The sequence below is a fragment of the Callorhinchus milii genome, unplaced genomic scaffold (genome assembly GCF_018977255.1).
Source record: "Callorhinchus milii isolate IMCB2004 unplaced genomic scaffold, IMCB_Cmil_1.0 Scaffold23, whole genome shotgun sequence".
Classification (NCBI taxonomy): domain Eukaryota; kingdom Metazoa; phylum Chordata; class Chondrichthyes; order Chimaeriformes; family Callorhinchidae; genus Callorhinchus; species Callorhinchus milii.
The window spans coordinates 357,549-370,222 of record NW_024704764.1 but is presented as its reverse complement, the minus strand read 5'-3'; the positions used below and the strand labels follow the sequence as shown (position 1 = coordinate 370,222).

The window sequence follows — 12,674 nt, the reverse complement described above, 5'->3', positions numbered from 1 at the left end:
AGTGTTGCTGACTTCAGCTTCTGTCTGGAATCTTGGTTGCTGCAATTCTTTTTGAGCTTTTGGTTGGGAGGAGGGGGGAAACTAGTTACAAGCTGTGTAGCGGCTTGTATCTCTGTTCTAAACTTTTCGCACACCGTGGAATCGTTCTTGATGTTACAGGCTTCAATTGTATTCTTTCCACAATGCGATATATGGGGACAATTTAGAAGTCATGGGGGAAAAGGGTGACCAAATGTCTTCAAGTCAGAGGTGCATAGATTGGGAATAACTTTGCCAATACCAACCAACTTTGAAGGAAACGACGAACCAAGTGGATTTGGTGGGAATTGGCTTAGGATGTTCTGTAGTGCGTGCTGCACTGTTGTCCTGTTTGATTGTGATTGAGGTACTTTTGTTGTGCTGCAGTGGTGAATGATAAAGGAATCTTTGTCCTGGATTTGGCAGCGAAGATTGATGCCACTGCTGACTACATCTGTAAGGCCAAATGGGGAGATGTGGAGTTCCCACCACCGTTTGGGAGAGAAGCTTATCCCGAGGTAAGTATGGTGACGGTGTTTCATATCTATCCGCTGGAGAATGGGAGAGAAACAATGGAAATCACTTGATTCAGATATTCCCTTGTGAAGTAGTATTTTGCTCGTTGACCCAAATATTTGTTTGTTATAATGGGAATCTTATAAGCACAGATCTGACCTGCCTTCACTCCTAAAGTCCGCGTTTCACCTGAGTTGCCATTCTCAATGTGTGAGCTTCAGTGAGTATCCGTTGGGTGTGGTGGATCCTACCTGAGCCCATCCTGAGTACTCACCTGGTGTAAATACACATCAATAGGCTTCATTATTAGCACGCAAGAAGAAACACTTGCTTAACTGTTCTTCACCCCTTCCATACTCAGGGCACCTTTTGCCAACAGCAATTCCCATACTGCTGCCCCTCTGAAATCACTATCAGCACAGATAAATAATAATAATAATCCTTGCATTTGATATAGCGCTTATCACGTCTTTGGGATGTCTCAACGTACTTCACGGAATATGCTGTAAAGTGCATTGACTATATTTTGTGAGTTAAACGCGGCAGCCATTGTGCACAGCAGTGTCCCACAAACAGTCATGGATTGAAGTGACCAATTTATTTTTTTTGAAAGAATCATTATCCCCAGAAAAGCAATCCGGCAATCTACTAACAACTGGGATGCTACTTACCACCAGATAAACAGAGGCGTATGGAGTAAGGAAACTTGCCCTGCCGCGAATCGAACCCAGGTCTCTTGCTTGCGAGGCGAGTGCTCTAACTACTGAGCTACAGGACTCTAAGGGTCGAGTACAGATTTCTGCCTCTAAATGGCTCCAATCCATGATGGCTTTACCTATTGAGTCATTGGTTCAATAGATGACACACGAACCAGGCTCTGTGACCCTATCACCCCACCCTTGTCTGGCTCAACTGGCTCCCCATCTCCTAGAGTTCAAAATCCTTGTTCTCACCTTCAGGGCTCCCCAGGGCTTTACCCCTTCCTACCTCTGTGTACTGCTAGCCCCATATCAACCTGTCTGCTCCTTCCGCTCATCAGGCTTTCGCCTGCTCCAAGGCCCCGGCCCGCCCCGCCCCACTTTCAGCTTCTCTCTCCCCACCCTTTAGAACTCCATCCCACATTACCTTCACCTCACTCCTTCAAGGCAGGTCTCAAGACCCTCCTCTACGACCGCACCTTCGGCCACCCTCCTAGCCTCCCTGAACCCATCCCCCAGCTCTGGTCCAAATCCCGGAACGTCCAGCGATTTAGGACATCCTCCCGACGTGAAAGGAGCTATACAAATGTAATTTTGTATTGTGTTGAGGCGTATTCTCTTTCCCTCTCCCAGGCACTGCAGCTCTGACATCAATTTTCTGAAGACTGACTGCAGTTTCCGCATTGCTATTGAGATCAGTACACTCTGTGTAAAAATGGAACCATCCCAGTGGTTATCATTGATTCATACCCGCCACTTTGTACTTGCAGAGCTTGGTGTGGATTAGTGATTCGAGCTGGAGGCACGTTTACACTTTAGCTCTAACCTGACATTCTAGCTTGATGGCCATCCCTAAAAACCCTCTCGTGATTAATGTTACATTTATGTGCTTAGTAAATGCTTGCCTTACCTGCCACCAATACTGATGCGGACTTGAGTGTTCCAAGTGCCTGTGCATCACTACTCCTGTTGCTGCATTAATCTTCCTAAATGGTGGCCTTTTGTATGGCTTTCTGTCTGAAAGGTGCATTTGGCAACAGAATTGGATTGGATTGGGATAAAAGCAGCAGCAGTGTATGCTGGGGATGTGCTTGGATGTAATCCATCTTTAATGACAGGCACAGAAATACCATGATTTGTGTGTGATGTCAAGGACAGCTGTATTCAGGCTGGCCAAGGCTTATACATTTATATTGGAACATTCCTGAGCTCCAACACTGAAAGTCACCGACCACCAGCGCCCTCCTCCCTCTGTCTGATATTCCATTATTACTGCCCGCTCCCATTCTTGGGGTGAACCGTTTTTTTCCTTGCAATCCTATTTATTTATCCTAGATTAGTTGAGAAAGGCTGACTGGGCCAGTTGATCAGTGTAACTTGCTGCAGTTGGAGACAGTTGCAAGTTGATCTGTTGATGTAGCCAACGGTTCTTTGGGGTAAAGCAACTTGTGGTCTAACACTTTTTGGAGGTCGAGACTGAGTGGGAAGGAGCGGGGAGAATTTGTTTAATCCTGTAAACCTGTTGTTGCCTTATTGTAATTCATTGAGGATTGCCTCCTGCTCCACCTCCCCCCACCTTCCAAAATGACCAGATTTGTATTTTGTTCAAAGGCAGAGATGTAAACAGCTTTATATATCCAGTATTAACAATGAGTACTGGTCCCAGGTTCAGTATAGCCAGGGCTCCCCAGCACTGTATTGGAGTGTCAGTCTTGGCTCAAAGTCCTGACTTAGGTCTTGAACCCACAACCTTCCGACTCGGAGGTGAGAGTGCTCCAGACTGAGACAGGCTGACACCTACAATGTGTTGTTGTGTGTTATGATAACTGGACTGGAAATAATTCCATCCTGGGTAAGTGTAACCAATGTCGTGTTGCTGTTGCAGGAAGCCTACATCGCAGATCTTGATGCAAAGAGTGGTGCCAGCCTGAAACTAACCATTCTGAACCCCAAGGGCAGGATCTGGACTATGGTGGCAGGCGGTGGTGCATCTGTAGTCTACAGGTACAACAACTACTTGCATTTATATAGCGCCCTTCACGCAGGTTAGGATCCCAGAGCGCAGTGGAGGTACCGTAAACTCATGGTCATTCAGAGCTAAATCCACAGGTTCTATTAAAAGGGAATTATACCGATGCTTGAAGAGGAGGAATAATAAAGGGTGTAGGAAGTAAGCAGAAGAGTGGGTTAGGTAGGCTCATATGGAGCTGGACCCAATGTTCTGTTTCTGTTATGTAACATCCTATGATTCTAATTTTAAAGTCAGCAAGGTGAGCATTATGTTTTATTGACAATATTGTGTTTCACTCGATTGGCTAGTGCTGGGTCACCATGATTGTATTACTAGCTCAATGTCCGTCTTTAACTGGCTGGCTGGTATTTTTTCACCATGGAACGGACTTAATAATAATAATAATAATAATCTTTGCATTTGATATAGAGCCTTATCGCGTCTTCATAGCGCTATCCCAAAGCTCTTAACATAATATACTGTAAAGAGAATTGACTATATTTTTTTTTGGCGAAACGTGGCAGCCAATTGCGCACAGCAGTGGCTCACAAACAGTCGTGGATTGAATGACCAAATTATTATTTTTTTTACATTTTTTCTTTTTGAAAAATGACTTAAAAGTTGAGAGTTGAAAAGTGAATTGAAGCTGAGAAGATAAGGGCTCAAAGCTTTCACTTAAAGGGTACGCAATGCATCTTGTGTAAGATGCAAGACGTTTGCTTTCATTCAAAACGTCTATTTTCCTTCCTCCTTCGCAGTGACACGATCTGTGATCTGGGTGGAGTGGACGAGCTGGCGAATTACGGGGAGTATTCAGGTGCTCCCAGCGAGCAACAGACCTACGACTACGCTAAGACCATTCTGTCTCTGATGACAAGAGAACAACATCCAGAGGGTGAGAGTCAGCTGGAATATTCAGAGAAATTCTTTACACACATGACAAGATCCTACCCTGCGTGAAGGATGCGATATAAATGCAAGGTGTTGTGGTTAAATGGTTGTTGGTGGTGGTGTTGGGGTAAGAGCAGCATGATGATCCTGGACTCTGTGTAGTTTTGTGCCTGTGCTTTCCCCTGAGTGTGCAGCCTGAGACACATCACTGTGAAGAATCAGGGAGGAAAGATGGAATTGCACTGCTTTTATTTCTTGACACTGAGAACACCGTGACATTTAGCAGAGATCTGAAAGCAGATCCCCTTTTTTCAGCGCTTTGTAGAATCTACACGTTACCGAGCATCTGTAACTTTCAGTCTTTCACTCTAACTATTGAAGCCTGCTCACAGTAGGAATAAATCCTTATCTCAATGTGTTCTTTCTTTTATTCAGGTAAAATTCTTATCATTGGAGGCAGTATTGCTAACTTCACAAATGTAGCAGCCACTTTTAAGGTAATCAGTTGCTTCCTCCCATAATTCTTATAAGCAGGAGTTGTAAGATTGTGAATGTTCTACTGTTTGTTGCTGATTATTATGAGAATTGACTACTCATTAGCCTTGAGATCTCCCTGTCCTTGGCAGTAACGATGGTTGTCTGATTCAGTGCTTGCTCTTAAGAGCATTCATTGCCATGCACAATCCTCTCTCCTGACTGCCTCTCATTAACTCCAAAGACCCCTGATTGATGAGGTCAATGTTAGTGACTGAGTTTAAGCCATTCATTGGATGAGGGGTTAAGTTGTGACCTTGTTCGTTAGTGCTAAATTGGGCAGTGCCTCTCGCTAGAAAGCCAAGCAGTGTATTTCAAACAGAATAGGGAGAATCAGAAATTAGAGATGTAATCATTGGTGAAGCAGAAACAGAAGAGCAATTTGAAGAGGTTTCTGAGGGAAGAAGCAAGAACATTCATTCATTTTAAACAGGTGGATTTTATGCAGTATTGTTTGCCTGAGGGCTAGGACTCAGATATATGAAAGTTGCTTAAATACGGGTCATTCAAGCTGTCCAGGCAGAATAAGAGCTATCAATATACATTTCCAGCTGGCTATCAACTGGCTTCCTGGTTGCTGGCCTCAGATCTTGAAACTGAAGTTCTTCTGGGAGAGAGGAGGGGTTGGGTGGCAATAAGAGAGCATAGGAATTGCTCGATGAAAAAAGATCAAGGTCCATCTGGTTCGCCTTCTACCATCCTGGTAGTCGCGTGCTACAATAACAGAGATTCCTCCGCCTTGCCCCTTCCTTCACCCTTGAAGTCCTTTCTGTTCGACCTTGCCTACGGTCACCTCCCCCCGGCTAGGTATCTTGCTCCTCCATTGCCGAGTGCTCTGGGACACTATCCTGCGGAGGGGCACTATATAAATGCAAGTTGTTGTTTTTGTTGAACATCTTCAGGCGCTAGTAGGAGAGAGAAAACACTTCACGCCTGAATGTCTGGTATAACTTTCTTTTCCTTGACCCCAGGGCATTGTACATGCCATCAAGGACTACCAGACCCCTCTACAGGACCATAACATCTCCATATTTGTCAGACGAGGTGGGCCAAATTATCAAGAGGGGCTCCGTGTCATGGGGGAAGTTGGTGAGTGATCTCAAATGGTAGAAAAATCCACTCCTAATGTTGCCTTTCCTAATGTTTTCACCGAGGACAACTGAGGCCGAGGCAGTCAAGGTCCCTCGACTGAACAGGTTTCTTCTTTTCCTGCCTCAGTGGCAGCCTTGTTTGCACTATACCACATGTTACATTTTGAATCTACAGATTTTGTTTTGATTCGTGCATCGTTCACTCCGCTTGCCAATTTACTGTAGGCGTACAGTGGACTTAGTTGCACTTACATTACAGTTTTCCTTGTGTGAAGTACCTTATGTGGAGTAAAAGTGGGAATGTGATCATTGATTCCAGCAGAAGTGGAGGAAGGAGAGGCAACAATAAGAGCTTGAACTTGCATACCCTCTCTCATGTACAGTGAGCATCTCAAAGCTCTCCATTGAATAGCAAGTTGGATATCCATTGGGACGCACAGTGCAATGTTCCAGTATAGAATGTGCGGTTGTGCCTCTGACTCTCCACACAGTAAATGGTGATGTCAGCAAACTCATCATGGGGAGGAGGCCAGGAGGAGGAGCAGAGAATGTGTAGGAAATGCTCCTGTTTGAGAACAGTGACCTGTGGACCTCCCCATGATGAGTTTTGCTGTGAACTGGGCAGGGTAGAGACTGGAACTTTGGGTGACGATGGAAATCGTATTTTGAATGGAGAAGGACGAAGTGGCAATCCAAAATTGAGTTCAGTGTCCTTTAGAGGATGGAGGAAAAACCAGCAAACCACCTGAGTGGCGATTGAGTCGATCAAGTTGGCTTTGTTTTCTGCTTCCTTGGCAGCTTCTGAAATGACCTTAAGGTGTGAATTGCCTGTGAACCTCTCGTTTACCTACCTTTGCCTACCTCACTTTGCTGCTTTAAGTTGGTGTATTTGTGTACTGGGCTACCTGACAGTAAGGCAATACTGACTCTTTAATCTCTGTCGGCAGGAAAGACGACTGGAATTCCAATCCATGTTTTTGGGACAGAAACACACATGACTGCAATTGTAGGAATGGCCCTTGGACACCGCCATATCCCAGACTCCCCTCCCGTAGCTGCTCACACGGCCAACTTCCTCCTGAATGCCAGCGGAAGTCCCTCAGTAAGTGAAGGATCCGAAAACTGGGAATGAATACAAACTAGGGCTTGTGTTTGTGGGGACTTGGCATATTAAGCATCTTCCCCCATTTTATTAGAACATGATTTGGGGTTTCATAATTTTTCTCCACTACTCTTCCTGGCTCAGCTGGTGAAACTCTTGCCTGTGGATCACAAATTTGTAGATTCAAACTGCGGGCACATGAGCTCTCGTCACAGTCTCGGCAACACTCCACTGTCAGAAGGTCCTGTCCTTCTGATAATAAAAATAATAATAATCCTTGCATTTGATATAGCGCCTTATCACAACTTCGAGACATCTCAAAGTGCTTCACAGAATATACTGTGAAGTGAATTGACTATATATTCTGCGGGTGAAACACGGCAGCCAATTGCGCCCAACAGTGTCCCACAAACAGCCGTGGGTTGAGTGACCAAATTAGTATTTTAAATTTTTTTTTGAAGGGATTATTACCCCAGGAAAAGCGATCTGCCAATTGACTAAGAAGCGGGTTCCTTCTAGGTAAACAGAGCCGTGTGGAGTAAGGAAACCTGCCCGAAGTTTCGCCCTGTCCGGGAATCGACCCCGGGTCCTCTCGCTTGCAAGGAGAGTGCTCTAACCACTAAGCTACAGGACTCCACTGATGAAGTGTTAAACCAAGGCCCGTATGCTACACTTTACAGTCATTGCACCTTAGAACAATTCTGAGAAGTGCTTTGAGATGTTTCGACTTTATAGGTGCTATAATCCAATGAAAGAATTATTATTTCACATCGCTCTTCCCAATTCTATTTTAATCATCCCAATCAATTCTGCTTCCATGGCCATCTTTGGCAGTGCATTCTGCGTTACTCCAATACCATGATTCACCTAGAAAGTGGGTGTCTGATGTTAACGTTTGCTTTGCTCAGCTCATGTTAACTTTCAAAGGGTTAATGCATAATGCGCTTGTGGGGTGAATAGGACCTGTGATTTCTCTATGTTGATGCTGAATTCCTGGTTGATTGCTTTGCCTCTGTCTAGTGGCTGCAGTTTAGTAGAAAAATAGGCCTTTCGTCAGTATTGATATTATTGCAATACAAATTTCTATAGCGCCTATCACGCTGTGATCCACTTTGAGTCTGATTCACGAGGGTTGGAATGGAGGAATTTTACACAGCACTGTGGCCCAAGTTCAGCAAGTTCTCAAACTAGTGATGTATGACGGGCAAACCGATAGTTGTAAATACAGCAGCGGTCCAGTTTCCCTGTGATGTAACTTTTGTTTCCTTCTCCTGCAGACCCCAGTCACTAGCAGAACAGCTTCTTTCTCTGAATCAAAACCAGAGGACACCAACAAAGCAGCTAAGCCTTTGAAGCAAAGTATAAAGCATGGTAATTAATGCAACACAGCTGCACAAATATGTACTTGTTTTTTTTGGGTGGGTGCGGGGGGGGGTGGTCGTTCGTGTGTGACCCGCAATGGAAGGAACCTTTATTCCAAATGTTTAGTCAAATGAGATGCTTTGTATAAAATAAGTTTGTTCTTCATACACAAAGTAAAGTGATTTCTCACTCCAGTTCACATTAGCATTGAGCAAAAACCTAGAGCTAATACAAAGGAACCCCGTTAGAGAATACTCTGTTAGATCGTTGTCTTGTGTATAGCCCAAGTTGCTGAGGCCCTGCTCTAACTGGAAGCATGGCACCGCTGACGTCACTTCACAAAGGAAATGCGAGCAGTACTTCCTGTGCGATTGCAGCGAGCAGGAACTGACGTTAGCAGTAACCCCAAGTCAGATGTTAATCAGCGCCTTGCTTAACGCAGCCACTGGAGCTGGTCTATAATGAGGTTTCTGTCTTAATTCACCAGCAAAATGCACCTGGTTTTAATTGTTGCTCCACTCATGTTCTGTGTAACCTGGTGCTGTGGGGAACAACATAATAGTGGCATTTTGTAAAACATTTGCATGGCTTTTTTTAATTGTTTTGTGTAACTGGTACTGTTGACCTTGCGTGAAGAATCCAAGACCCTTTCAGCTCTCTAGAATATGATCAGGCACAACCTACATATATAGTGACAACCAGAAGTGTTGAGCAAGGCTAATACTCTCCAAAATTAGTCAAAACCCCAGGGGGAGAGAGAGAGAGTGCCTTCCTGTCCAGACATAGGGAAATTTCTATGCGTAGGTGACATACATATGTTTAAAAACTCTCGAGTTTGGACTAGTGCTGTTGAGTCCTTGTTTATACAGCCAAACTCATGGTTCTGCTCAATTTCTGCTAAGGGTTTCCTCTTCACTGTGGGAGTTGTGACAGAGATATTGTGGTGGTGGTGGGGGAGTGGGGGGGGGTGGTTGGGGCAGCCTAAATAGGAGGGAGTCAGTAGAGAGCAGTGTTTAACTTGGATAGTATGTGATGAGTTTCTTTTTGTTGGTAATTTCTTTTTGACAGAACCTCGGGCGACCCAAGAAAATCAGAGAGAGCCTCGGAATCGTAAATGTGTGCCCTCAAAAGGTGGCTGTCATTGCTTTTAATGTCCTGCTTTCCAGCAGAGTTGAGTTGTCCTGCTTTGTCTGATTCTTTTTAGAGGGAAAGCTGGACTGAGTCACTATAAATTCCAGAGCAAACATTGAGACCCTTTTTACTAAACACAGGTGGCTAAGAACCCAAAGTGCTTCAACACTTAGATTTCTATTGACTGAGCATTTAGTACAAACACACATGTTAATTTCTGGGTTGCTGTGTTTGAAGGCCATATTGGTGGGTAAAGTTTTTAGTTTAGAACCAAAGCAAGACCTTGTTTGAATTTGGACCCCAAATACCTTTAGCCAGTTCTTTGCTTCCAGAGTTGGTTCACTAACATTATTGCAATCACATTTGTGAATTGAAGCCTCTGGGCAGATTTTTGGGGCCTTTTGATGTGTATTTGTATAGCGGCCTTCGCACAGTGTAGCAGCTCTATAAATTATATAAACGGCATATGAATTGCACTTGTACAGCATCTCACTGAGGACCATCTTCTTGATTGCTTCAGGGACTATAGGGAGAGCCAAGTGGAGAGGAAGGAGACATTTAAGGGTCCTGACCCAATGCACGATCAGAGAGAGGTTTCTAAAAAGTGTTTTGGAGGTCGAGGGAGAGGAACAATAAAGGGATTTGAGGAGAAAGTGCCAGAGAGTAGAGGTGATGGAGGGTGTGAGGAACTCTATTATGTCCAGTCTAGTTTTTCCTGTTGTATGGTTTTGTCCAGTGCCTTTGGACGTCCTCCCGACGTGAAAGGCGCTACACAAATGTAATTTTGTTGTTGTTTGTCGTCTTTGGCTGCCATTATAGTGCATTTGTGCAATTGTTCCATTGTAAGTTTTCCTCCTTCCTCTTTCCCCTAACGCCATGTAAGAAAAGGAGCAGAAAATAAAGCTGTGCACCAGGCTAGCTCGTAACCTTTAGTGCGGATTCTCTGTTCACCTCTATTCAGTTCCTTGAGATTCTTCTTATGGATACTGAAGCTTATCTGGTTGGCACCTTAGCCCATATTTCTAACACTGCAGCTTTGTCGCTCTCCTCTGCACTGTGTCTCCAGAATGTGCATCTTCTTGTGCCACATTGGTTGATATCCTGCCTCTGGTGTCTGCACTGTTCACATGGTACTGAGAAATCTCTGCTCTCTCAACAACTATTAAAATTCACAGTTGTGACACTATTACACACTTACTTTTCTGTATCTTCCAGTGGTAGTGGTTGATTGAAAACCCCTGAAAAGAGCTCTGGATGAGCGCTGCAATGTGGTTTGGATTTAATAACCAATACCTTGCATTTGTGTAGTCTATATAAAAAAAAGTCTTAAAGTGCTTGACAAATGCAGCGATGGACAGTGAGTGTAGAAGTTTATTCAAAGATGTTGATCAAAGGCATGATATAAGACTGGGAGCAGGTCAGCAATCTGGGGGTTTTTGTAAGAGTTTTAGAGACAATGATTGAAGCCTCAGACTGCAAACAAATTATTCTTATGTTCCTGAAAGCATGAGTTCATAACATAACATGTAGGAGCAGGGGTAGGCCATTCGGCCCTTCGAGCCTGCCTCGCCATTCAATCATCAGCACATGGGGCAAGTTAAAGGTGTGACCCTGCATGTTATAGAGGTAGGAGATGGTGGTCTTGACAGTGTACCAGATATGGAGCTTGAAATTCAGCTCCATTCAAGAACCTTATCAGGGACGTGCACATGAGGCTGAGCGAGCAGCCAGCCGGTTGATGGAATCCAAGCCAGAAACATGTGGGTTCTGGTGAAAAATCACTCATTCAGGACCGTGTTATTCTGACCATCAGACATCAACAACAACAAGATTTCATTTATAGAGCGCCTTTCACGTCGGGAGGACGTCCCAAGGCGCTGGACAGTTGGGTCAGGACAGACAGGGATGGAAGTGAAGAGTGGAGAGGTAGAGCTGAGTATCTTCAGCGTGTATGTGGCTGCAAGCCTCATGCTTATGAATGATGTCATGGGGCGTAGGTTGTGGGGGAGGAGGCGAAGTATGGCAGCAATCTTGAGAAGGGACGAGACATTCCTGAAGATAGGAAGAGGTTTGTGTTTGCTAGCCCGTAGCAGTAATTGGGGTCAGCTGTGAAAATGGGCCCCGAGAGGCTGTTTGCATTACTGAAACCTTTCAAAGTTGTCTCTGCCACCATTTTTCTTATTGAAGTACAATTTTCAGTGTCTTTCCTTCCTATCTTCTACCTACTTCACCGTGTCTGTTCAGGTCTCAGTTCCTCTATGAATCGACCTTTCCATCTTTGATGAAATTTCAAAACTTTCGTCTGACAAAGTGTCCCAATTGGTTTACAGGTAAAGCCCCCACTCTCTTCAGCCACCACACCAAGTCTATTATTTGGGGCATGCAGACCCGTGCCGTGCAGGGAATGTTAGACTTCGACTACGTCTGCTCACGGGATGAGCCATCCGTCGCAGCCATGGTTTATCCATTCACGTAAGTGTGCTTAGGTTTGGTGGGAGCTGATCTTTTTGCCTGCGCCAACTCTTCACCTTCAACTCCAGGACAACTGCCGTCCTCGCAGACTGCCTGTCGGACATCAAGTCCTGGATGAGAGCAAACTAACTCCAGTTGAATGTCAACAATCCCGAGGCCCTTCTGCTTGTTCCCATCAGCGACTCCGTACCTCGGGCGCTGACAGTATTGCCCTTTGTGGATGCACTCCACACCTCACGGAGTCAAGACGGAATCTCGGCGTCCTGTTCGACCCTCAACTGTCCGTCATCCCCCACATCCGCACCATGACCCGCTCTCGTCACTGTCTCTCACCCCAGGTCACCAAGACCCTCATCCTCACATTCATCACAACAACAAAATTACATTTGTAAAGCGCCTTTCACTTTGGGAGGACGTCCCAAAGGCGCTGGACAGCCAGTGTTTCGGACCCGAGCTGAGGGTCGGGATTGTGGAGGGCAGGGGGGACAAACGGTGATCGAAAGCACGGTCGAAGAGGAGGGTCTTGAGATGGGTCTTGAAGGAACATCCAGTCTCGACTATGCAAACTCCCTACTTGTCAGACACCCCAGTCCTCCTCAGGCTGCAGATCATCCAGAACTCCACAACCCATGTCCTCTGCTGCACCGGCCTCCTCGACCCTATCACCCCCATCCTCGCCCGGCTCCATTGGCACCCCATCACTCAGAGAATACAGTTCCAAGATCCTGGTCCTCACCTTCAAACCCCTCCACGGGACCTCGCTCGTCCCTACCTCTATGACCTGTTACCCACCTAACAACCTGTCTGCTCCCTCTGCGGGCTCCAGCCTGCTTCACTTCCCCAGCCTT

The 12,674-nt window shown here is 45.4% G+C and overlaps 1 protein-coding gene across 1 annotated transcript in view; it reads left to right on the top strand.

The window, feature by feature from the left end:
- The window catches only part of aclya (ATP citrate lyase a), a 53,214-nt gene that overhangs the window by 26,645 nt on the left and 13,895 nt on the right, over positions 1-12,674 (top strand). The window contains 9 exon segments of the mRNA XM_042343173.1: positions 406-536; positions 3,118-3,236; positions 4,002-4,138; positions 4,570-4,631; positions 5,640-5,757; positions 6,707-6,861; positions 8,139-8,232; positions 9,292-9,354; positions 11,685-11,826. Of these exon segments, the coding sequence (XP_042199107.1) occupies positions 406-536; positions 3,118-3,236; positions 4,002-4,138; positions 4,570-4,631; positions 5,640-5,757; positions 6,707-6,861; positions 8,139-8,232; positions 9,292-9,354; positions 11,685-11,826 (1,021 nt within the window).